We start from the raw sequence: 24968 nt of genomic DNA on the forward strand, positions 1-24968 counted from the left end.
GGGTGCAACACCCAGCAAGTTGCAAGATGAAGGTCAGGGTGCAACACCCAGCAAGTTGCAAGATGAAGGTCAGGGTGCAACACCCAGCAAGTTGCAAGATGAAGGTCAGGGTGCAACACCCAGCAAGTAGCAGGGTGCAACACCCAGCAAGTTGCAAGATGAAGGTCAGGGTGCAACACCCAGCAAGTTGCAAGATGAAGGTCAGGGTGCAACACCCAGCAAAGATGAAGGTCAGGGTGCAACACCCAGCAAGTCAGGGTGCAAGATGAAAGATGAAGGTCAGGGTGCAACCCCCAGCAAGTTGCAAGATGAAGGTCAGGGTGCAACACCCAGCAAGTTGCAAGATGAAGGTCAGGGTGCAACACCCAGCAAGTTGCAAGATGAAGGTCAGGGTGCAACACCCAGCAAGTTGCAAGATGAAGGTCAGGGTGCAACACCCAGCAAGTTGCAAGATGAAGGTCAGGGTGCAACACCCAGCAAGTTGCAAGATGAAGGTCAGGGTGCAACACCCAGCAAGTTGCAAGATGAAGGTCAGGGTGCAACACCCAGCAAGTTGCAAGATGAAGGTCAGGGTGCAACACCCAGCAAGTTGCAAGATGAAGGTCAGGGTGCAACACCCAGCAAGTTGCAAGATGAAGGTCAGGGTGCAACACCCAGCAAGTTGCAAGATACTTACGCCACAATAAAATGCCCCATTTGTTGCACTTGTGACCTTTTACTTAACATATTATTATTATTATTATAATCAAGGGGGATGCGCTAAACCCAGAGGGTTATACAGCGCCTGGTTTACTTAACATATCGTCGGTAATTCTACCAACATTAATACAATATTATCGTAGTTTCGTAGATATTATTGCGATTAGACAATTTTTAAACCTGGTTGATTTTTAGACAATGATATAATATTAAATTTAAGGGTAGTGTTAAACCTTAGGGGTCATACAGGTCCTTGAAAATTGGTAATATTTGACTCGGGGAAGACAACTCTAATTTCTTAGATCAAGAACCTCTCTCTAGCATCAATATTGCCTGGGGGTTGATTAATCAAGAGCCCTTCTCTAGCATCAATATTGCCTGGGGGTTGATTAATCAAGAACCTTCTCTAGCATCAACCTTAGTTCACAGACTCAGCATCATCCATCTCATAAAAACTACTGTTTTCTCCCTTTAAACTTCGAAGTATTGTATTATACATTACACTCTCTTGTTATTGTATTATACATTACACTCTTGTTATTGTATTATACATTACACTCTCTTGTTATTGTATTATACATTACACTCTCTTGTTATTGTATTATACATTACACTCTCTTGTTATTGTATTATACATTACACTCTCTTGTTAACAAAACAAAAAATAAATCTGACAAAAACTACTTTTATTAGTGACAATAAATGCATACAAAAAAAATCACTTTCAAATCAATTTGATTGTAACAATTCCGATTTTTTTCAGATTTCTTCAGATTTTTTATTATTCAGTAAAATTGCAAAAATATATTTTTGTTCCTCTTGAAATAAAATTTAAACTAGAATATTCTGATAATTTTAATATCTTGGAAATAAAGTGAGAAGTATTGTTTTTATTATATAATAAAAATGAAATTACTGATTCTCAAAAAAATACTCATTTTTTTATGGATCAACAAACGCACAATGCAACACAAAATATTAATTTCATCTGTGAATTACAAAAAAAGGCTGGTATAAATTCTAGCAAAAAAAAATTGTAACGAAATGAAAATAATGTCCTCGAATAAAAATAAATGAATTTTTTGGGTAAAAGAATCGAGTGAACATTGGAAATGTTCGTTATATAAACTGAAATTCCTGTTTTTATGGGCACATATTTTGTATGAATAAAAAATATAAAATTTTTTTTTAGGCCTAGTTACAGTACAACAGATCTTATAAAAACCTTCCTAATGATTACAAACTAAATGAGCCAAATTTTTCCCAGAAAAAGCATCTTTAAATTTCCAATTTTTGGACTAAGATGTACAAATGACTGATTTTTAACTCTGAGTTTATCGCCAATTTCGGACGAGATACATGGCTGCCTTTGCATCATTTTGACACTTGAGGCCAGAGCAAGATGTAAACTGCATCCCGTATTTACTGACTAAGTAGGAGACAGAGTTTCGGATAGGGAATCTCTTAGGATGTGGGAAAAGCACACTTGTATCTATAATGTGATCGTGTATTACTTTCAGCCTCAGAAGGTCGTGGTCTAATCCATGACCCACTAAAATGGTACGACTTCCAAATAATGTGAGCAGCTTAGCATGCACATCTGCGAGTCGTGTCGAGACATGTCGAAACTGCTGCATGGTAAGTCCTGAGTGTTCAGTGTTGTAGTCTACGATGGGTGACTCTGGCAGAATCAGTGTCTCGTACACCAACTCGCACTCTGAGTCCACTATTGATATGGCTGCTACGTCCATACCTGTTTTTGTATAAAGCATTTCACAGTCGATGGCATAAATGGCTTTCGCTGTAAGACTCTGATTGAGACTAGTGTTGATAAAGCCTGTTAGGTTGAATTGATCAATTTCTCCCGTGACATGCTGTGGAGCGGTAGCACAAGGTGGGGAATTGATGGGTCGCTTACAGCAGTGGTAGTAGGGATTGACTGACCTGGACACTTTCGCCCAGTGGTGTACACAAGTCTCAAGCTTCACCGCACAACCTTTATTGTCAACACGATACACAGTGTTGCAGCGTTTGCAGGTACGGCTTCTGGGCCCATGAATTGTAGTGTTGATGCTTTGTTCAATGTTAAAAAGCTGAGCTTTTCCCGACTGCCAGTGAGAACGCGGGAAGCAGAAACGTCGTAAATCGTCCTCACACATTTTCATCCATTGAAGTTTGTTGTACAAATCCTTTTCAAAAAGAGCCATCTTGCTTCCTATTTCCTGACTGATCACCTGTTGGGAAATATTATACAATCAGATTATTTGTGATTATATTTACCATATATATATTTTTTCAACGTACTGGCCTTCTCCCACCTAGGCAGGGTGACTTAAAAAGAAAATCCAAAGTTTTTCTTTTCATATTTTGTAATTTTTATACAGGAGAAGTGGTTACTAGCCCCTTGCTCCGGGCATTTTAGTCGCCTCTTGCGACACACATGGCTTACAGAGGAAGGATTCTTTACCACTTCCTAATTCCTACAACATTCACTTTCATTATTTATCTCCTAATATTCCTAATGATAAACACAGACACACCACAACTATATTCTGAATTTTTCTTAAGGGTCCCTATTTTGACTAACACATTAATTACATCATACTCGCTTCTCCAGTGAGAATGTTGTCAGTGATCATGTGAGTTAAGAGTCTTCAGTGACGTCACTGAATCAGTAATAATCACAGTAAAGCTCAATGTAATTAGTTACCTTTAGTGACATAAGGATGGCATACAGTTCAGTTGGCAGTGTTGATGCCCAGTTAATTCTTAAGCCTAACTCCACAAAGATCCCATCGTTCTTATGTAGGGAGGTTACTACAAGAGTAGCTGCAGCCCTGCCAGTAGACTTTTGTTTATCTAGGGAGGTGACTACAAGAGTAGCTGCAACCCTGCCAGTAGACTTTTGCTTATCTAGGGAGGTGACTACAAGAGTAGCTGCAGCCCTGCCAGTAGACTTTTGCTTATCTAGGGAGGTGACTACAAGAGTAACTGCAGCCCTGCCAGTAGACTTTTGCTTATCTAGGGAGGTGACTACAAGAGTAGCTGCAGCCCTGCCAGTAGACTTTTGCTTATCTAGGGAGGTGACTACAAGAGTAGCTGCAACCCTGCCAGTAGACTTTTGCTTATCTAGGGAGATGACTACAAGAGTAGCTGCAGCCATGCCAGTAGACTTTTGCTTATCTAGGGAGATGACTACAAGAGTAGCTGCAGCCATGCCAGTAGACTTTTGCTTATCTAGGGAGATGACTACAAGAGTAGCTGCAGCCCTGCCAGTACTCTTGCTTGTCTAGGGAGGTGACTACAAGAGTAGCTGCAGCCCTGCCAGTAGACTTTTGCTTATCTAGGGAGATGACTACAAGAGTAGCTGCAGCCATGCCAGTAGACTTTTGCTTATCTAGGGAGATGACTACAAGAGTAGCTGCAGCCCTGCCAGTACTCTTGCTTGTCTAGGGAGGTGACTACAAGAGTAGCTGCAGCCCTGCCAGTACTCTTGCTTGTCTAGGGAGGTGACTACAAGAGTAGCTGCAGCCCTGCCAGTAGACTTTTGCTTATCTAGGGAGGTGACTACAAGAGTAGCTGCAGCCCTGCCAGCAGACTTTTGCTTATCTAGGGAGATGACTACAAGAGTAGCTGCAGCCCTGCCAGTAGACTTTTGCTTATCTAGGGAGGTGACTACAAGAGTAGCTGCAGCCCTGCCAGCAGACTTTTGCTTATCTAGGGAGATGACTACAAGAGTAGCTGCAGCCCTGCCAGTAGACTTTTGCTTATCTAGGGAGGTGCCTACAATAGCTGCAGCCCTGCCAGTAGACTTCCTTATCTAGGGAGGTGACTATAATAGCTGAAGCCCTGCCAGTAGACTCTTGCTTGTCTAAGGAGGTGACTACAAGAGTAGCTGCAGCCCTGCCAGTTGGATAATGCAGCGTCTATGGATAGATGAGGAAGGGGATGGAAGGCATTCAGGCTTAATTCCGGGAACTGGAGCACAGATCCAATTCCCTAGATCAAGAGTCCCTCACCAGTATCAAGGAACCTCCCCTAAAGGAATAACTTGAGATAAACCGAGATAAATTATTACTACTAACTAAGCGAGAAATTCCCTGAAAAACTGCCTTTGAAAGTGACTTAATAAAGGGATTACTAGTAATTTTGTTGTGATGTACTTGCAGGTAAGTGATATTAAAGACACAACTTCCAGATAGATGTGGAATCCACTTATCTACAGTGACAGAGTTCATGCTAACTATAAAACCACATATTAGCATGTTTTTGCAAGCCATTTAAATCTGTGTATTTCTCGACATTTTATAACCTTTTAAGTGACAGTGTTTGGGTCATTACTTAACAATTTAATAAAAATTACAATGTCTCAATAACCGTATCACTGACACTAACAACATTAAAATACTTCCTCATAAATTTACAACCAAGAATAATTATGAGTGTAAATGAACATAGATGGAAAAAAATGCTTAAGACCATAATTAGAACTGAGAATTAGAAAAAAGTAGATTATAAGTTAATTACAAGAAATAAGTAGAGATAATAATGCCTGATGATACTTGGAAGATGATGTATCAAGATTTTTTTTTTGAAGGAAAGAAGAGGGGAAAAAGGTGAAAAATTGTCAAGTGGTATAAAATGCGAATATATTATAGCATATAGTATAGAATATATTACTGCATATAGAATATGTTATAGCATATAGTACAGAATATATTATGGAATATAGGTACTGAATCAAACGTGTGTGTGTGTGTGTGTACTCACCTAATTGTACTCACCTAATTGTGGTTGCAGGGGTCGAGACTCAGCTCCTGGCCCCTGCTCTTCACTGAATGCTACTAGGACCTCTCTCTCCCTGCTCATACCTCGTCTTGAAGCTCTGTATCCTGTGTGTGTGTGCGTGTGTGTGTGTGTGTGTGTGTATGTGTGTGTGTGTGTGTGTGTGTGTGTGTGTGTGTGTGTGTGTGTGTGTGTGTGTGTGTGTGTGTGTGTGTGTGTACTCATATGTGGTTGCAGTTGTGGTTCAGTAGCTCCTGGCCCCGAGTGTACTCTCCTAACTGTGGTTACGTGGGTCGAGTCATAGCTCCTGTGCTAAGTGGTGCTTGTGTTATGTGACGCTTGAGTGATATGTTGTTACGTACTCAGTACTAGGTGATACGAGTACTTGCTAAGTACTAGGTGATGCTCATGTATGCTAGGTGAAGCTAGTGTGTGCTGGATGATGCTGGCATGTGTGCTAGGTGATGTTAGTGCTGGTATGTGAGCTAGGTGATGTTAGTGCTGGTATGTGTGCTAGATGTTAGTGCTGGTATGTGTGCTAGGTGATGTTAGTGCTGGTATGTGAGCTAGGTGATGTTAGTGCTGGTATGTGAGCTAGGTGATGTTAGTGCTGGTATGTGAGCTAGGTGATGTTAGTGCTGGTATGTGTGCTAGGTGATGTTAGTGCTGGTATGTGTGCTAGGTGATGTTAGTGCTGGTATGTGTGCTAGGTGATGTTAGTGCTGGTATGTGTGCTAGGTGATGTTAGTGCTGGTATGTGAGCTAAGTGATGTTAGTGCTGGTATGTGTGCTAGGTGATGTTAGTGCTGGTATGTGTGCTATGTGATGTTAGTGCTGGTATGTGTGCTAGGTGATGTTAGTGCTGGTATGTGTGCTAGGTGAACTAGGTGATGTTAGTGCTGGTATGTGTGGTAGGTGATGTTAGTGCTGGTATGTGCTAGATAATGGTGTGTGATTAGCGATAATGGCGGAGGTGATGTATGCTTGGTGATAAGGTGCTAGGTCCTGATATCTGTTTGATCATGTCTTAAATGATGTGTTTGTGCTAGGTGATGCTGCTGAATGTTAGGTGATGATGTCTGCTGGATGATGATTTTCTGTTAAGTGATAGTGGTTTGTGTTGGGAGATAATAAAGGTGCTAGGTGATGCTGCTGTGCTAGGTGATGCTGCTGTGCTAGGTGATGCTGCTGTGCTAGGTGGCACTATTGTAGACGATACTAGAATATGTACGAGACTCATCCAATAAAGTCACAGTAAATCTCCAAGAAGATATAAACAAAGTTTTTCAGTGGGCAACGGAAAACAGTGTTTAAGGAGAATAAAAATATTAACTATTCCGTTATGGAAAACTTGAGGAAATAATAACTAGAACTGAGTTTACTAGAAACTGTAGCCACACAAAAGACCGGAAAAGAAGTGTGAAGGACCTGAGAGTATTAATGTTAGAGGATCTCACCTTCAAGGATCACTGTGTCACTATCACATCTGTGAGGATAATGATAAGGTGGATAATGAGAACCTTCAAAACAAGAGATACCAAAACAATGATTATTCTTTTTAGATCACTTGTTCTATCTAGGCTGGAATACTGCTGTGCACTAACAGCTTGAATGGTGCTGTTAGCGTAAAGGTGAAATCGCAGATCTATAGAATGTACAGAGAACCTTTACTGCACAAATGAGCTCTGTCTAAAACCTTAATTAATGGGAATGCTTGGAGCCACTAGATTTATGCTCACTGGAACGCAAGCGAGAGAGATAAAATCTACATCTGAAATACAGTAGAGAATGGCCCTAAATCTGCGCATATAAATCACTCCTTACGAAAGCAAAAGATCGAGCAGGCGGTGCAACATACCCCCAGTGAAAAGTAGGGACGCCACTGGTACACTAAGAGAAATCACAGTGTCATGGGCCCAAGACTGTTCAACAGCATAAGGGGAATTACCAATAGACCCCCTCCAAGAGGGAGCTGAACAGATACCTTGAGTCAGTGTCCAATCAGCAGGGCTGTGGTTCTTACGCTGGACTACGTGCGACCTATGGTAACAGGCCTCACACAGTCCACCGTAGCCCTCTGGGTTGATCAGGGGGTCAGATCAAAAACTGGGCCCCTGGGGCGTTGACCTGCGGGACACCCTCCAGGTAGACTCTAGGTAATTGCTATGTTACGCTTGTTTGTGCTATTTGATGTTGTGTGCTAGATGCTAAGTTGTTTGTGTTTATGCGCTGTGATACGCTGGTATCGTAGGTGCTAAGTGATGACTGTATGTGGGTGCTAGATGAAGCAGGTGATAACAGTCAATAATGATGACGTGAGCTAGACGATGAAGTTCGGTACCTGATACTAGTTTTGTGCTAGGTGATGCTGATTTGTGCTAGGTTATACTGAGTGCTGGGTAATCTTGGAGTGCTAGGTGATGCTGGAGTACTTGGGGATGCTATAGTGTGCTACGGGAATGTTGGAGTGCTAGGGGATGCTAGTCTGCTAAGGGATGCTACTGCTAGGGGATGCTAGTATGCTATGGGGTGCTAGTGTGCTAGGGGATGCAACTGTGCTAGGGGATAATGGGAAGCTAATAGATTCTAGTATGGTAAGGGATGCTAGTGTGCTACGGGATGCAAGTGTGCTAGGGGATGCTAGTGTGCTACGGGATGCAACTGTGCTAGGGGATGCAAGTGTGCTACGGGATGCAAGTGTGCTAGGGGATGCTAATATGCTGGGAGATGCTTCAGCGCTACGGGATGCTGGAGTGCTAGGGGATGCTGGCGTGCTAGGGGATAATAGTGTGCTAGGAAATGCTGGCGTGCTGGGAAATGCTGGACTGCTGGGGGATGCTGGAGTGTTAGGGGATGCTAGTGCGCTAATTGACGCTTGAGTGCTAGTATGCTCTTATTCCTCACTCATTCCTATGGCTGATTACGTTAGATAACTATCTGCAATTACTGGAACAATTCACATAATGACTGGAACAATTCACAGTAACTGGAACAATTCATATAATAACTGGAACAATACAATGACGGGAACAAGACAAAGAATGAACTGAACAATGCAATGACTGGAACAATTCACAGTAACTGGAACAATTCATATAATAACTGGAACAATACAATGACGGGAACAAGACAAAGAATGAACTGAACAATGCAATGACTGGAACAATTCACAGTAACTGGAACAATTCATATAATAACTGGAACAATACAATGACGGGAACAAGACAAAGAATGAACTGAACAATACAATGACTGGAACAATTCACAGTAACTGGAACAATTCATATAATAACTGGAACAATACAATGACGGGAACAAGACAAAGAATGAACTGAACAATACAATGACTGGAACAATTCACAGTAACTGGAACAATTCATATAATAACTGGAACAATACAATGACGGGAACAAGACAAAGAATGAACTGAACAATACAATGACTGGAACAATTCACAGTAACTGAAACAATTCATATAATAACTGGAACAATACAATGACGGGAACAAGACAAAGAATGAACTGAACAATACAATGACTGGAACAATTCACAGTAACTGGAACAATTCATATAATAACTGGAACAATACAATGACGGGAACAAGACAAAGAATGAACTGAACAATACAATGACTGGAACAATTCACAGTAACTGGAACAATTCATATAATAACTGGAACAATACAATGACTGGAACAAGACAAAGAATGAACTGAACAATACAATGACTGGAACAATTCACAGTAACTGAAACAATTCATATAATAACTGGAACAATACAATGACGGGAACAAGACGAAGAATGAACTGAACAATACAATGACTGGAACAATTCACAGTAACTGGAACAATTCATATAATAACTGGAACAATACAATGACGGGAACAAGACAAAGAATGAACTGAACAATACAATGACTGGAACAATTCACAGTAACTGAAACAATTCATATAATAACTGGAACAATACAATGACGGGAACAAGACAAAGAATGAACTGAACAATACAATGACTGGAACAATTCACAGTAACTGGAACAATTCATATAATAACTGGAACAATACAATGACGGGAACAAGACAAAGAATGAACTGAACAATACAATGACTGGAACAATTCACAGTAACTGGAACAATTCATATAATAACTGGAACAATACAATGACGGGAACAAGACAAAGAATGAACTGAACAATACAATGACTGGAACAATTCACAGTAACTGAAACAATTCATATAATAACTGGAACAATACAATGACGGGAACAAGACAAAGAATGAACTGAACAATACAATGACTGGAACAATTCACAGTAACTGAAACAATTCATATAATAACTGGAACAATACAATGACGGGAACAAGACAAAGAATGAACTGAACAATACAATGACTGGAACAATTCACAGTAACTGAAACAATTCATATAATAACTGGAACAATACAATGACGGGAACAAGACAAAGAATGAACTGAACAATACAATGACTGGAACAATTCACAGTAACTGGAACAATTCATATAATAACTGGAACAATACAATGACGGGAACAAGACAAAGAATGAACTGAACAATACAATGACTGGAACAATTCACAGTAACTGGAACAATTCATATAATAACTGGAACAATACAATGACGGGAACAAGACAAAGAATGAACTGAACAATACAATGACTGGAACAATTCACAGTAACTGGAACAATTCATATAATAACTGGAACAATACAATGACGGGAACAAGACAAAGAATGAACTGAACAATACAATGACTGGAGCAATTCACAGTAACTGGAACAATTCATATAATAACTGGAACAATACAATGACGGGAACAAGACAAAGAATGAACTGAACAATACAATGACTGGAACAATTCACAGTAACTGGAACAATTCATATAATAACTGGAACAATACAATGACGGGAACAAGACAAAGAATGAACTGAACAATACAATGACTGGAACAATTCACAGTAACTGGAACAATTCATATAATAACTGGAACAATACAATGACGGGAACAAGACAAAGAATGAACTGAACAATACAATGACTGGAACAATTCACAGTAACTGGAACAATTCATATAATAACTGGAACAATACAATGACGGGAACAAGACAAAGAATGAACTGAACAATACAATGACTGGAACAATTCACAGTAACTGAAACAATTCATATAATAACTGGAACAATACAATGACGGGAACAAGACAAAGAATGAACTGAACAATACAATGACTGGAACAATTCACAGTAACTGGAACAATTCATATAATAACTGGAACAATACAATGACGGGAACAAGACAAAGAATGAACTGAACAATACAATGACTGGAACAATTCACAGTAACTGGAACAATTCATATAATAACTGGAACAATACAATGACGGGAACAAGACAAAGAATGAACTGAACAATACAATGACTGGAACAATTCACAGTAACTGGAACAATTCATATAATAACTGGAACAATACAATGACGGGAACAAGACAAAGAATGAACTGAACAATACAATGACTGGAACAATTCACAGTAACTGGAACAATTCATATAATAACTGGAACAATACAATGACGGGAACAAGACAAAGAATGAACTGAACAATACAATGACTGGAACAATTCACAGTAACTGGAACAATTCATACAAAGACTGGAAAAATACAATGACTAACAACTCACACAGAGTGCAACAACTCACACACAGAGTGCAACAACTCACACACAGAGTGCAACAACTCACACACAGAGTGCAACAACTCACACAGAGTGCAACAACTCACACACAGAGTGCAACAACTCACACAGAGTGCAACAACTCACACACAGAGTGCAACAACTCACACAGAGTGCAACAACTCACACACAGAGTGCAACAACTCACACACAGAGTGCAACAACTCACACACAGAGTGCAACAACTCACACAGTGCAACAACTCACACAGAGAGTGCAACAACTCACACACAGAGTGCAACAACTCACACAGAGTGCAACAACTCACACACAGAGTGCAACAACTCACACAGAGAGTGCAACAACTCACACAGAGTGCAACAACTCACACAGAGAGTGCAACAACTCACACAGTGCAACAACTCACACACAGAGTGCAACAACTCACACAGAGAGTGCAACAACTCACACAGTGCAACAACTCACACAGTGCAACAACTCACACACAGAGTGCAACAACTCACACACAGAGTGCAACAACTCACACAGAGTGCAACAACTCACACAGAGAGTGCAACAACTCACACAGAGTGCAACAACTCACACAGAGAGTGCAACAACTCACACAGAGTGCAACAACTCACACAGAGAGTGCAACAACTCACACAGAGTGCAACAACTCACACAGAGAGTGCAACAACTCACACAGAGAGTGCAACAACTCACACAGAGAGTGCAACAACTCACACAGAGAGTGCAACAACTCACACACAGAGTGCAACAACTCACACACAGAGTGCAACAACTCACACACAGAGTGCAACAACTCACACACAGAGTGCAACAACTCACACACAGAGTGCAACAACTCACACACAGAGTGCAACAACTCACACAGAGAGTGCAACAACTCACACAGAGTGCAACAACTCACACAGAGTGCAACAACTCACACAGAGAGTGCAACAACTCACACAGAGTGCAACAACTCACACACAGAGTGCAACAACTCACACAGAGTGCAACAACTCACACAGTGCAACAACTCACACACAGAGTGCAACAACTCACACACAGAGTGCAACAACTCGCACAGAGTGCAACAACTCACACACAGAGTGCAACAACTCACACAGAGAGTGCAACAACTCACACAGAGTGCAACAACTCACACAGTGCAACAACTCACACACAGAGTGCAACAACTCACACAGAGAGTGCAACAACTCACACAGAGAGTGCAACAACTCACACAGAGAGTGCAACAACTCACACAGTGCAACAACTCACACACAGAGTGCAACAACTCACACAGAGAGTGCAACAACTCACACAGAGAGTGCAACAACTCACACAGTGCAACAACTCACACAGAGAGTGCAACAACTCACACAGAGAGTGCAACAACTCACACAGTGCAACAACTCACACAGAGTGCAACAACTCACACAGTGCAACAACTCACACACAGAGTGCAACAACTCACACAGAGAGTGCAACAACTCACACAGAGTGCAACAACTCACACAGTGCAACAACTCACACACAGAGTGCAACAACTCACACAGAGAGTGCAACAACTCACACAGAGAGTGCAACAACTCACACAGAGAGTGCAACAACTCACACAGTGCAACAACTCACACACAGAGTGCAACAACTCACACAGAGTGCAACAACTCACACAGTGCAACAACTCACACACAGAGTGCAACAACTCACACAGAGAGTGCAACAACTCACACAGTGCAACAACTCACACACAGAGTGCAACAACTCACACAGAGAGTGCAACAACTCACACAGAGAGTGCAACAACTCACACAGAGAGTGCAACAACTCACACAGTGCAACAACTCACACACAGAGTGCAACAACTCACACAGAGAGTGCAACAACTCACACAGAGTGCAACAACTCACACAGTGCAACAACTCACACACAGAGTGCAACAACTCACACAGAGAGTGCAACAACTCACACAGAGAGTGCAACAACTCACACACAGAGTGCAACAACTCACACAGAGAGTGCAACAACTCACACAGAGTGCAACAACTCACACAGTGCAACAACTCACACACAGAGTGCAACAACTCACACAGAGTGCAAGAACACACACAGTGATTGCAATAATACAAAAAATGACTGAAGAATACATGACTGGAGCAAGACACACAATAACTGGAACAAGACACACAATGGCTGGAACAAGACACACAATAACTGGAACAAGACACACAATGGCTGGAACAAGACACACAATAACTGGAACAAGACACACAATGGCTGGAACAAGACACACAATAACTGGAACAAGACACACAATGGCTGGAGCAAGACACACAATAACTGGAACAAGACACACAATGGCTGGAACAAGACACACAATAACTGGAACAAGACACAATGGCTGGAACAAGACACACAATGGCTGGAACAAGACACACAATGGCTGGAACAAGACACACAATGGCTGGAACAAGACACACAATGGCTGGAACAAGACACACAATAACTGGAACAAGACACACAATGGCTGGAACAAGACACACAATGGCTGGAACAAGACACACAATGGCTGGAACAAGACACACAATGGCTGGAACAAGACACACAATGACTGGAACAAGACACAATGGCTGGAACAATACACACAATTGCTGGAACAATTGCTGGAACAAATTCTTCTCTGCTATGCACAGGAATTTTGGCTGCTAGGTAGTACTGGTGTGCTAGGTGGTGCTGGTGCTAGGTAATGGTATGTCCTAGGTGATAGTTTTAGGTGATGGTGGTGTGTGCTAGGTGACGCTGGAGTGTAATAAATGTTGAAGAATGCTAGGTAACGCTTGAGTGCTATGCGATGCTAGTGTGCTAGGTTATGCTGAGTGCTAGGTTATGCTGGGGGTGCTAAGTGATGCTAGAATCTATCTGGGTTTCTGTTTTCTACCTCATTAACAACAAATTACGATAGGTAAGTAATGACAATAACAATACCTGTGACCCTGAAGACTTCTCACCAGCTACTGAGAGTCTGCAGTCGACTTGACTCCCACTGGGACACAAAGTTATCGTGTACAAGACCTGTATTAAACACGAACCTCCACGATCAAGTACACTACGAATTTATTGCAAATATTCGTTACTATTGTTATTATTGCTATTGTTTATCTTATTATTAATATCAATGTTATTGTGAGAGCACTAAATGCTTAGGGTTTATTTCTGCGTCTAGGGAATGGAACGATTTGGGAAAGGGAATCAGGCTTGATCAGAGGAAGAGTAGAGGCAGCTCTACTCCCATGGATCAAAATCCTACACATGCATGATTGTACTCCCTGTGAAAGGAGACATAACTTAGGAAAGTTAAAGGAAGAACGAATCAGTGTTTTCACGACAGGATTTATTTAAAAAGCCTAGATTATATTTATCCGTTTGTTTCTGGTTTACCTCCCCACACACATAGGAGCTGTGAATCAACCCCTGTAACCACAATTAGGTGAATACACATCATATAGAAACACAGACACCACACACACACACAGGAGCTGAGTATCGACCCCTGCAACCACAATTAGGCGAGTATAAACACATACACACAATACATACCCGCGCATGCGACCACCCACACCATTCATAACAAGCCAAGTGTCTGTCGACAAGTGCCTTTGACAACTGGTAACCATCACAGCAGCAGCTGAGGCTCAACCCCTACAACCACACATAGGCGACGACATCTAGGTGAGCAAACACAATCCCTGTGGCTGTGGGCTGAGGGACTGACAACCTCAAATCTACGACTTCAAGGGTGATGGACTGATTACATCGTCTTCAAATTTCTACTGCTCCTGCCTACTTTCTGTACTCGACTGAAGAAGCCTACTGTGTAGGCGAAACGTTTCGAAATAAAGAGTCCTTGGTAATGAAAATAACCCTCAAAGCTATAATCTAGGTGAAGTAGAGCTTGATCATTCAGAATGTGAAAAGAACTTGGGAGTCATGGTAAGCAAAAATCTAAAGCCAAGACAGCAGTGCCTTAGTGTGTGCAACAAGGCTAACAGATTACTTGGATTTATCTCAAGAAGTATAAGTAACAGAAGCCCAAAAGTTATCTTAAATCTCTATACATCACTAGTGAGGCCTCATTTAGATTATGCTGCTCAGTTTTGGTCCCCTTACTACAGGGTGGATATAGACTCATTAGAGAACATACAGAGAAGAATGACTAAAATGATTTACTGTGTAAGGAATCTCCCGTATGAAGAGGCAACGATGTTGGCAGACGTAGGAGTGAGGACCTGATTAGTAGGTATAGGTTAGCAATAGAGATAATTAGGAGAAAAGGTGGGAACCCTGTCTTATGTGGTATTTTGCCAAGGAGAGGAGTTGGCAACGAATGGTTGTCCAGGGTAATTGGTGTCAATTGCTGGATGGATAAATACTGTAAGGAAAATGCAGTAACATTCTTTGACAACTGGGACCTCTTCTATGGTAGAAATGACATGTATGCCAGGGATGGGGTTCACTTATATAGGTCTGGGGTGGTAGCACTGGCAACTGCAGTGGAGGGAGCTGTTAGGGCTTTAAACTAGGAATAGATAGTAGTATGGGTTTTGCAGAGAATACAGTGTAGTAATACTATGATTTCTAGGGGAACTAGTAATAGGCAGAATGAGGTGGATATTGGAAAGCAAATGGCACTAGGCGACAAGGTCAGTAATAGGTTTAGTGAAAAAAAAAAACAGATATGAGCAGGAAGGGTAAAGAGAAAGGAGGGTCTTTAAAATTATATTATGCTAATAGCCGTATAGCTAGGAATAAGATGGATGAGTTGAGATTAGTTGCTAGTGCAGGTAACATTGATTAATTTGCAATCACTGAGACATGGTTTAATTCCAAAAGTCGGGACATGCTTTCGGAATGTCACATTCAGGGTTTTAAATTGTTCCAAGTAGATAGAAATATCGGTAAGGGAGGTGGGGTGGCACTTTATGTCCGAGATCGCTAGGACTGTTGCATAAAAACGGGTATTAAGCCTGAGTTAACATATTCAGTCTGTTTGGATAGAATTTTCAGAGGGCATAAAAAATTGATTCTAGGAGTGATATACCGGCCAGCAGTAACAGCCTAGTTGATCAGGCCCTGATCCATCGGGAGGCCTGGTCATGGACCGGGCCGCGGGGGCGTTGATCCCCGGAATAACCTCCAGGTAACCTCCAGGTACCGTCCCCCAAACTTAGATAGGGACAAAGGGAAATTACTGTGGGAGGAAATTGTTAAGGCCACAAGGCAAGATAATGTAGTAATTCTAGGAGACTTTAACTTTTGTCACGTTGTTTGGAATTTCTTGACTGGGAATTTAGAATCAAGTGACTTCTTAGAAGTAGTTCAGGAATGTTTTTTGAAGCAATTTGTGACAGAACCTACAAGGGTAAATAACCTTCTTGATTTGGTTCTAGCGAACAAGAAAACCCTTGTTAATAATTTAGAAATTAATTAGGAACTCGGCACAAGCGATCACAAATCAGTTACCTATAGCATAGAATGGAAGTATGATAGTAGGGACAAATCAGTAATAGTTCCAGATTTTCACTTAGCAGATTACGATGGGCTTAGAGAACACTTATCATCTGTTGACTGGGGTAACGAAGAGAGCTATCAATATGACAGTTTTCTGAACACCATACAGGCTGCTCAAAGAACGTTTATCCCAAATAAAGAAATTAGATCAAATAGAAATGACCCAAAATGGATGAATAATAGGCTGAAATATCTACTAGGGCATACAAAAAGAATTTATTGGCGTCATCTTATGAATCAGTATATTGACATTAAGAGAGACGTTAAAAAGGGGACAAGAAAAGCTAAAAGGGACTATGAAATTAAAGTTGTAAGGGATTCGGAAACTAACCCAAAAATTTTTTTCCAGGTCTATAGAACAAAAGTTAAAGATAAGATAGGTACCCTTAAAAATAACTATCAGCACCTTACTGACAAAGAATGAAATGTGCTAAATTTTAAATAATTATTTGCTCTCGGTTTTTACACAGGAAGACACTAACAATATCACAGAAATTAATTTTTATAGTGGGTCTGAAGAAGATAAATTATGTAACATCACAGTCACTAGTGAAATGGTTATGAAACAAATAGACTGACTGAAGCAAAATAAGTCACCGGGTCCTGATGAGGTTTTTTCAAGGGTTCTTAAGGAATGCAAAATGGAACTCTGTGAACCATTAACTAATATTTTTAATTTATCTCTTCAAACAGGTGTAGTGTCTGATATGTGGAAGATGGCTAATGTAATTCCTATTTTTAAAACAGGGGACAAGTCGTTACCGTCAAATTACCGCCCAATAAGCCTGACCTCAATTGTAGGCAAATTACTAGAGTCAATTATAGCTGAGATTATAAGAAGCCATCTCGATAAGCATAGCTTGATTAATGATACTCAGCATGGATTCACAAGAGGCCGGTCTTGTCTAACTAATTTATTAACTTTCTTTTTAGGTTGTTGATCATGATAAAGATTTTGATATTATTTGATTAGATTTTAGTAAGGTTTTTGATAGAATTTCACACCAAAGACTTTTAAAGAAAGTGGCAGCTCATGGCATTGGGGGAAAAGTGCTCTCGTGGATCGAGTCATGGCTCACACACAGGAAGCAGAGAGTGTCCATGAATGAGGTTAAATCCGAGTGGGGATCTGTAACAAGTGGCGTTCCACAGGGATCAGTCATGGGCCCGTTGATATTTATAATATATATCAATAAACTTGATGAAGGAATTACTAGTGAAATGAGCAAATTCGCCGATGGCACAAAGATAGGTAGGATAATTGATTCAAACGTAGATATCAGGGAAGTTCAGAAGAATTTAGACAAACTCAATACCTGGTCAGGAAAGTGGCAGATGCAGTTCAGTGTAGATAAATGCAAGGTTCTGAAGGTCGGGGGTGTCCATAACCCTAGCACTTATAAGTTAAATAATGTAGAACTTAGCTATACAGATTGCGAAAAGGACTTGGGGGTTATGGTAAGCAGTAACCTTAAACCAAGACAGCAATGCCTAATCGTACGTAATAAGGCAAATAGATTATTGGGATTTATATCAAGAAGTGTAAGCAACAGAAGTCTAGAGGTCATACTGCAGCTTTATACATCATTAGTAAGGCCTCACCTAGATTATGCAGCTCAGTTCTGGTCTCTATATTACAGAATTGACATGTTGTTAGGTAAGACACATATGCAACAGTTAGGTATCTTTATTTCGAAACGTTTCGCCTACGCAGTAGACTTCTTCAGTCGAGTACAGAAAAGTTGATAGAAGCAGAAGAGACTTGAAGACGATGTAATCAGTCCATCAACCTTGAAGTTTTGAGGTGGACAGTCCCTCAGTCTTTAGAAGAACATTGTTCCATAGTCTGAAACAATATGGAGTTGAAGTGACAGGATGGAGCCTTATATACCGCCAGGAGGTGAGATGTAGGCCACTAGTAGAGGTAAGAATGTAGTCGTTGGGAGGTCATGTCCCTCTCAAATCCAGACATTCTCACTAGTAGAAGTTATCCAATTTGATTTCAATTCTGTACCAAGATACCCTTGTGTTGCAGTGTCTGACAGAGTGAACATTAAAATGGCATAAAATGCCGACAGATTGTTAGGTAAGACACATATGCAACAGTTAGGTATCTTTATTTCGAAACGTTTCGCATACACAGTAGGCTTCTTCAGTCGAGTACAGAAAAGTTGATAAAAGCAGAAGAGACTTGAAGACGATGTAATCAGTCAATTACCCTTGAAGTTTTGAGGTGGTCAGTCTCTCAGTCTGGAGAAGAGTATTGTTCCATAGTCTGAAACAATATGAAGTAGAAGTACGAACGAACGAAAGAAAGTTCAGGTAAGATCCCAAATGGGATGAGCGGGGAAGACGTGACAGACGAAGAATAGTGCTGGAGAGGAGTGTTCTTAGACATAGAAATAGAGCCAGGGCTTAACCCAGCAGCGAAGGCGATCATGGGACAGATATTGAGAAGAGAAATTCAGGATCTTCTGTTGGGACTCCGGTGGGGTAAGCGGAGAGGACGGGATAGGCAAAGATTAACGATAGAAAGGAGTGTAGAATTTGAGCCATATGGGTCAGAGAATGGTACCTGTCAGAGAATCCAAGGTTATTTGTAAATAGGGTTAGGAGCAGGATCATACAAGGAGTAGAAAAGGTTGTGTTGGTTTGTGGGTCTGCGAATGTCTTCGTCAAGGAGGGAGGTCCAGTAGTCATGTGTCTCAAGTTTGTCTATCTGTCTGTCACTGAGCGTTTTCCAGTACAGATTCAGCGCAGGGATGTCTAATTTGGCATGGAGAGACTCGCTTGTGACGAAGTCCTCCCATCTGACATCAAGTACCCAGCGCAGCGCCTTGTTCTGGACATGCTGCAGTTTAAGTAAGTTTGTTTTTGCTGCAAGAGAGAGGGCTAGAGGAGAGTAAGTTATCAGAGGACGTATTAGGGATTTGTAGAGGTGTAGTTTGGTGCGTTGGGAGGCATGTTGCAGCTTGTAGAGGCCCGCAAGGGCCTTACTAGCTATTGCATGCCTTGAGTGAATGTGTCCGTGTAAACGAAGAAGGTAGTCAAGATTAACGCCAAAGACAGTGACAGATTGTGTGATGGGGATGTAAGTGCGGGTGTCAGCTGTTCTGAGCTCAACAGGTAATGGAGGATCACGTTTCCTGTAGTTAAAATATGTAATGCTGGATTTAGCTGCATTGCTTTTTATCCTCCATTTTTGTTCCCAGATGGCTATCCTGTCGTGTGAGTGTATCTATATTGGCATGAGTGATAAGTTGTGTAATGTGATCTGCATAGGCCAGTGTGATGGAGTTGTGGTATACAGGTGTTGGAATGTCGTTAGTTTATAAAATGTAGAGGGTAGGGGAGAGAATAAATCCATGGGGTACTCTGGCATTTAGTGTGAAGTAGTCAGAGTAACAGCCTTTGAATTTGATTCTCATGGTATGGCCGTCTAGGAAGTTGCAGATGAGCTTACGAGTAGTGAGGCAGGTTAAAGTTAGTGCAGAGTTTGTACTTGAGCCCTTCGTGCCAGACAGTGTCAAAAGCTTTTTCAACGTCTTTTGCAACCAGGGCTGTCCTGTTTCTATGTTTTGTGTTTATGTGGATGTAGTTCAGAATGATGTTAATAGCATCCTGTGTGGATCTGTGTGTTCTGAAGCCAAACTGGCCATCAGAAAGTAGAGAATTGTGTTCCAAGAATCTGCGAAGGCGTTGATTGATGAGTTTTTCAAAGAGTTTTCCTAAAGTTTCGAGGAGGCTGATAGGGCGATAGTTTCTAGGATCAGAGTGGTCTTTTTTGGGTTTAGGAAGGAGGATAGCAGTAGCAGCTTTGAAGAGGGAAGGGAAGTATCCAGAGGCAAGGGAGGCATTGAGGAAGTTAGTGTAGGCAGTAATGATAGAGTCAGGAAGGTGTTTTAGGATAATATGGTTTAGGCCAGAGGCACCAGGAGCCTTGGGAGGAAGGTGTCATAGAATAGTTTTAATGTCTGTGTTGGTGAAAGGAGTGTCGAGTTCTTGGGAGGAGATAAAAGAGTCCAGATGGATGTGGCTATCTGGTGTTGTTTCTTGTGTGTGTGCAGTGTTCCAGTGCTCTATGTTCTGAATGTGTTGAATAACGTTAGGGTGAGGTTGGTCAGGGTGGAAGATGTTTTCCCAGATGTGTTTGAAGATGTTAGTAGCAGCCTGCGGGTCTGAGATGTGTGTGTTGTTGTGGGTGATATGTTTGAATTTTTTGGTGGGAGTACGTACGCTTAGGCATTGCTCTCCATAACCCCGAAGTCCTTTTCGCAGTCTTTTTGGCTAAGTTCTACATTATTTAACTTATAAGTGCTATGGTTATGGACACTCCTGAGCTTCAGAACCTTGCATTTATCTACATCGAACTGCATCTGCGACTTTTCTGACCAAGAATAGAGATTGTCTAAATCCTCCTGAAGTTCCCTAACATCTACGATTGAATCAATTATCCTACCTATCTTTGCGTCATCGGCGAATTTGCTCATATCACTAGTAATACCCTCATCAAGGATATTTATATATATTATAAACAACAACGGGCCTGAGACTGATCCCTGTGGTACTCCACTTGTTGCAGATCCCCATTCGGGTTTAACCCCAATTATGGACACTCTCTGCTTCCTGTCTGTGAGCCATGACTCGATCCATGAGAGCACTCTTCCCTGAATACCATGGCTGCCACTTTCTTTAACAGTCTTTGGTGCATAACTCTATCAAAAGCCTTACTAAAATGTAAGTAAATAACATCAAATTCTTTATCATGATCAACAGCCTCAAAAGCTTTACTGTAGAAAGTTAATAAATTAGTCAGACAAGACCGGCCTCTCGTGAAACCATGCTGAATATCATTAATCAAGCTATGCTCATCCAGATGGCTTCTTATAATCTCAGCTATAATTGACTCTAGTAATTTGCCTACAATTGAGGTCAGGCTTATTGGGCGGTAATTTGACGGTAATGACTTATCCCCTGATTTAAAAATAGGAATTACATTAGCCATCTTCCACATATCAGACACTATCCCTGTTTGAAGAGATAAATTAAAAATATTAGCTAATGGCTCACAGAGTTCCATTTTGCATTCCTTAAGAACCCTTGAAAAAAGCTCATCACTTCACGGCGACTTATTTTGCTTCAGTCTGTCTATTTGTTTCATAACCATTTTGTTTCACAACCATTTCACTAGTGACTGTGATGTTACATAATTTATCTTCTTCAGGCCCACTATTAAAATTTATTTCTGTGATATTGTTAGTGTCTTCCTGTGTAAAAACCGAGAGAAAATAATTATTTAAAAGTGAGCACATTTCATTCTCTTTGTCAATTAGATGTCCATAGTTATTTTTAAGGGGAACTATCTTTTCTCTAACTTTTGTTCTATAGACCTGGAAAAAACTTTCTTGGTTGGCAATTTTAATTTCATAGTCCCGTTTAGCTTTTCTTATCCCCTTTTTAACGTCCATGTTAATGTTAATATACTGATTCATAAGATGCCTCTCACCTCTTTTGATACGCCTATAAATTCCTTTCTTATGCCCTAGTAGATATTTCAGCCTATTATTCATCCATTTTGGATCATTTCTACTTGATCTAATTATACAGGATAAATTTTCTTTGTCAGCATGTGTAGTGTTCAGAAAACTGTCATATTGATAGCTCTCTTCGTTACCCCAGTCAACAGATGATAAGTGTTCTCTAAGCCCATCGTAATCTGCTAAGCGAAAATCTGGGACTGTTACTGAGTTATCGCTATTATCGTACTTCCATTCAATGCTAAATGTAATTGATTTGTGGTCGCTAGCACCCAGTTCCTCTGAAATTTCTAAATTATTAACAAGGGATTCATTGTTTGTCATGACTAAGTCAAGCAGGTTATTTCCCCTAGTAGGTTCTGTCACAAACTGCTTCAAAAAACAATCCTGAACTATTTCTAAGAAGTCGTATGATTCTAAATTCCCAGTTAATGAATTCCAATCAATATGACTAAAGTTTAAGTCTCCTAGAATTACTACGTTATCGTGACTTGTGCCCTTAACAACTTCCTCCCATAGTAGTCTCCCTTGGTCCCTATCTAAGTGTGGGGGACGGTGTATTACACCTAAAATAAATTTTTCATGTCCCTCTGAAAATTCTATCCAAACAGACTCAGTATGGGTTTCAGACTCTGTATCTGTTTTTATGCAACAGTTCAAGCGATCTCGGACATACAGTGCCACGCCACCCCCCTTCCCGATACTTCTGTCTACTTGGAACAATTTAAAACCCTGTATGTGACATTCCACAGGCATGTCCCGATTTTTCGTATTGAACCACGTCTCATTTAAGGCAAATACATCAATGTTGCCTGCACTAGCAACTAGTCTCAACTTGGCCATCTTATTCCTAGCACTGCGACTATTTGTGTAATATATATTTGAGGACCCTCCCCTCTCTTTTTTCTTACTGCTAATTTCTGTTCCTCCACTATGCCTGTTACTCTCCTTATCACCTAATGCCATTGACTTTCCTATGTTCATCAATAACTCTTCCTCATTCTGCCTATAACTGGCTTCCTTAAAACTCACACTATTGCTGCACTCAGAATTCATTGATTTTCCACGAAAACCCATACAACTATCTATTTCTAATTTAAAGGCTTTAATTAAGTCTATCTTAACATAAGAACATAAAGGAGGAACACTGCAGCAGGCCTGTTGGCCCATACTAGGCAGGTACTTTACAATCAATCCCATTGACAAAACATTTACCCAACGAAGTTTTAAAAACTACCCAAGAAATAAGCTCTGATAACTCTATCCACCCATATGCAAGTCCAACTCAAATCCATCCCCATTCACTCATGCATGTATCCAACCTAAATTTGAAACTACCCAAAGTCCTAGCCTCAATAACCCAACTAGGTAGACTGTTCCACTCATCAACTACCCTATTTCCAAACCAATACTTTCCTATGTCCTTTCTAAATCTAAACTTGTCTAATTTAAATCCATTACTCCAGGTTCTCTCTTGGAGAGACATCCTCAAGACCTTATTAATATCTCCTTTATTAATACCCATCTTCCACTTATACACTTCGATCAGGTCTCCCCTCATTCTTCGTCTAACAAGTGAATGTAATTTTAGAGTCTTAAATCTTTCTTAACAAAGAAGATTTCAAATGCTATGTATTAATTTAGTCATTCTATGCAGAATGTTTTCTAACAAATTTATAGCCATTCCGTAATATGGGGGAGACCAGAATTGAGCTGCATAATCTAGGTGAGGCCTTACTAATGATGTATAAAGCTGCAGTATGACCTCTGGACTTCTGTTGCTTACACTTCTTGATATAAATCCCAATAATCTATTTGCCTTATTACGTACACTTAGGCATTGATGTCTTGGTTTAACCGGTGTGTTTATTTGATAACCAATTCAGTAGTGATTCTGATATTGTATAATTTATCATCATCAGGCCCACTATAAAAATTAATTACTGGGATATTGGTAGTGTCTTCCTGAGTGAAAACCGAGAGAAAATAATTATTAAGAATAGATCACATTTCATTCTCCTTGTCAGTGAGATGCCCAGAGTTATTTTTAAGGGGACCTATCTTATCTCTAGCTTTTGTTTTATAAACCTGGAAAAAAAAACTTTTTGGATTAGTTTTCGAATCCCTAGCAACTTTAATTTCATAGTCCCGTTTAGCTTTTATTATCCACTTTTTAACGTCCCCCTTAATGTCAATATACTGATTCATAAGATGACCCTCACCTCTTTTGATGGGCCTATAAATTCCTTTTTTCTGTCCTAAAAGATATCTGAGCCTATTATTCATCCATTTGGGGTCATTTCTATTCGATCTAATTTCCTTATATAGGATAAATGTCCTTTGGGCAGCAGGTATTGTGTTAAGAAAACTGTCATACTGATAGCTCTCCTCGTTACCCTAGTCCACAGATGATAAGTCAATTCAAATTCAAAGTTTATTCTCTATAAGGATTACAATGCTGAGTTTACAGAATTTGGTTATTGTGTGGTTTACATGTAGTAAAATGCTAATTACAGAGGGTACCACTAGAACACCTAGCATGGCTAGGCATGTCGGGCAGACTTAGATTAATTCCTAAATTTAAAATATTACAAATTATGAGGTAAGTTGGTATTATGGCTAAGTGACTTAATACTAGTTTGTGAGTTTAGCAGTGTGAATGCTTTTGTTTTGGCAC

The 24968-nt window shown here is 40.5% G+C and overlaps 1 protein-coding gene across 1 annotated transcript; it reads right to left on the bottom strand.

Moving 5' to 3' along the window:
- Positions 1 to 1471: 1471 nt before the first annotated feature.
- LOC128698419 (putative exonuclease GOR) lies at positions 1472 to 14245 on the bottom strand. Its single transcript, XM_053790644.2, has 2 exons — positions 14172 to 14245; positions 1472 to 2933 (listed from the first exon to the last, which is right to left on the bottom strand). Exon 2 carries the CDS (start codon positions 2904 to 2906, stop codon positions 2034 to 2036), a length of 873 nt encoding a protein of 290 aa, XP_053646619.2. The 5' UTR covers positions 2907 to 2933; positions 14172 to 14245; the 3' UTR covers positions 1472 to 2033.
- Positions 14246 to 24968: the final 10723 nt, after the last annotated feature.

The sequence above is a fragment of the Cherax quadricarinatus genome, chromosome 92 (genome assembly GCF_038502225.1).
Source record: "Cherax quadricarinatus isolate ZL_2023a chromosome 92, ASM3850222v1, whole genome shotgun sequence".
Lineage (NCBI taxonomy): Eukaryota > Metazoa > Arthropoda > Malacostraca > Decapoda > Parastacidae > Cherax > Cherax quadricarinatus.

What these genes read in the sequence shown, in the direction of transcription:
- LOC128698419 (XM_053790644.2), bottom strand. Translation starts at nt 2,906, where the DNA reads ATGGCTCTTTTTGAAAAGGATTTGTACAACAAACTTCAATGGATGAAA.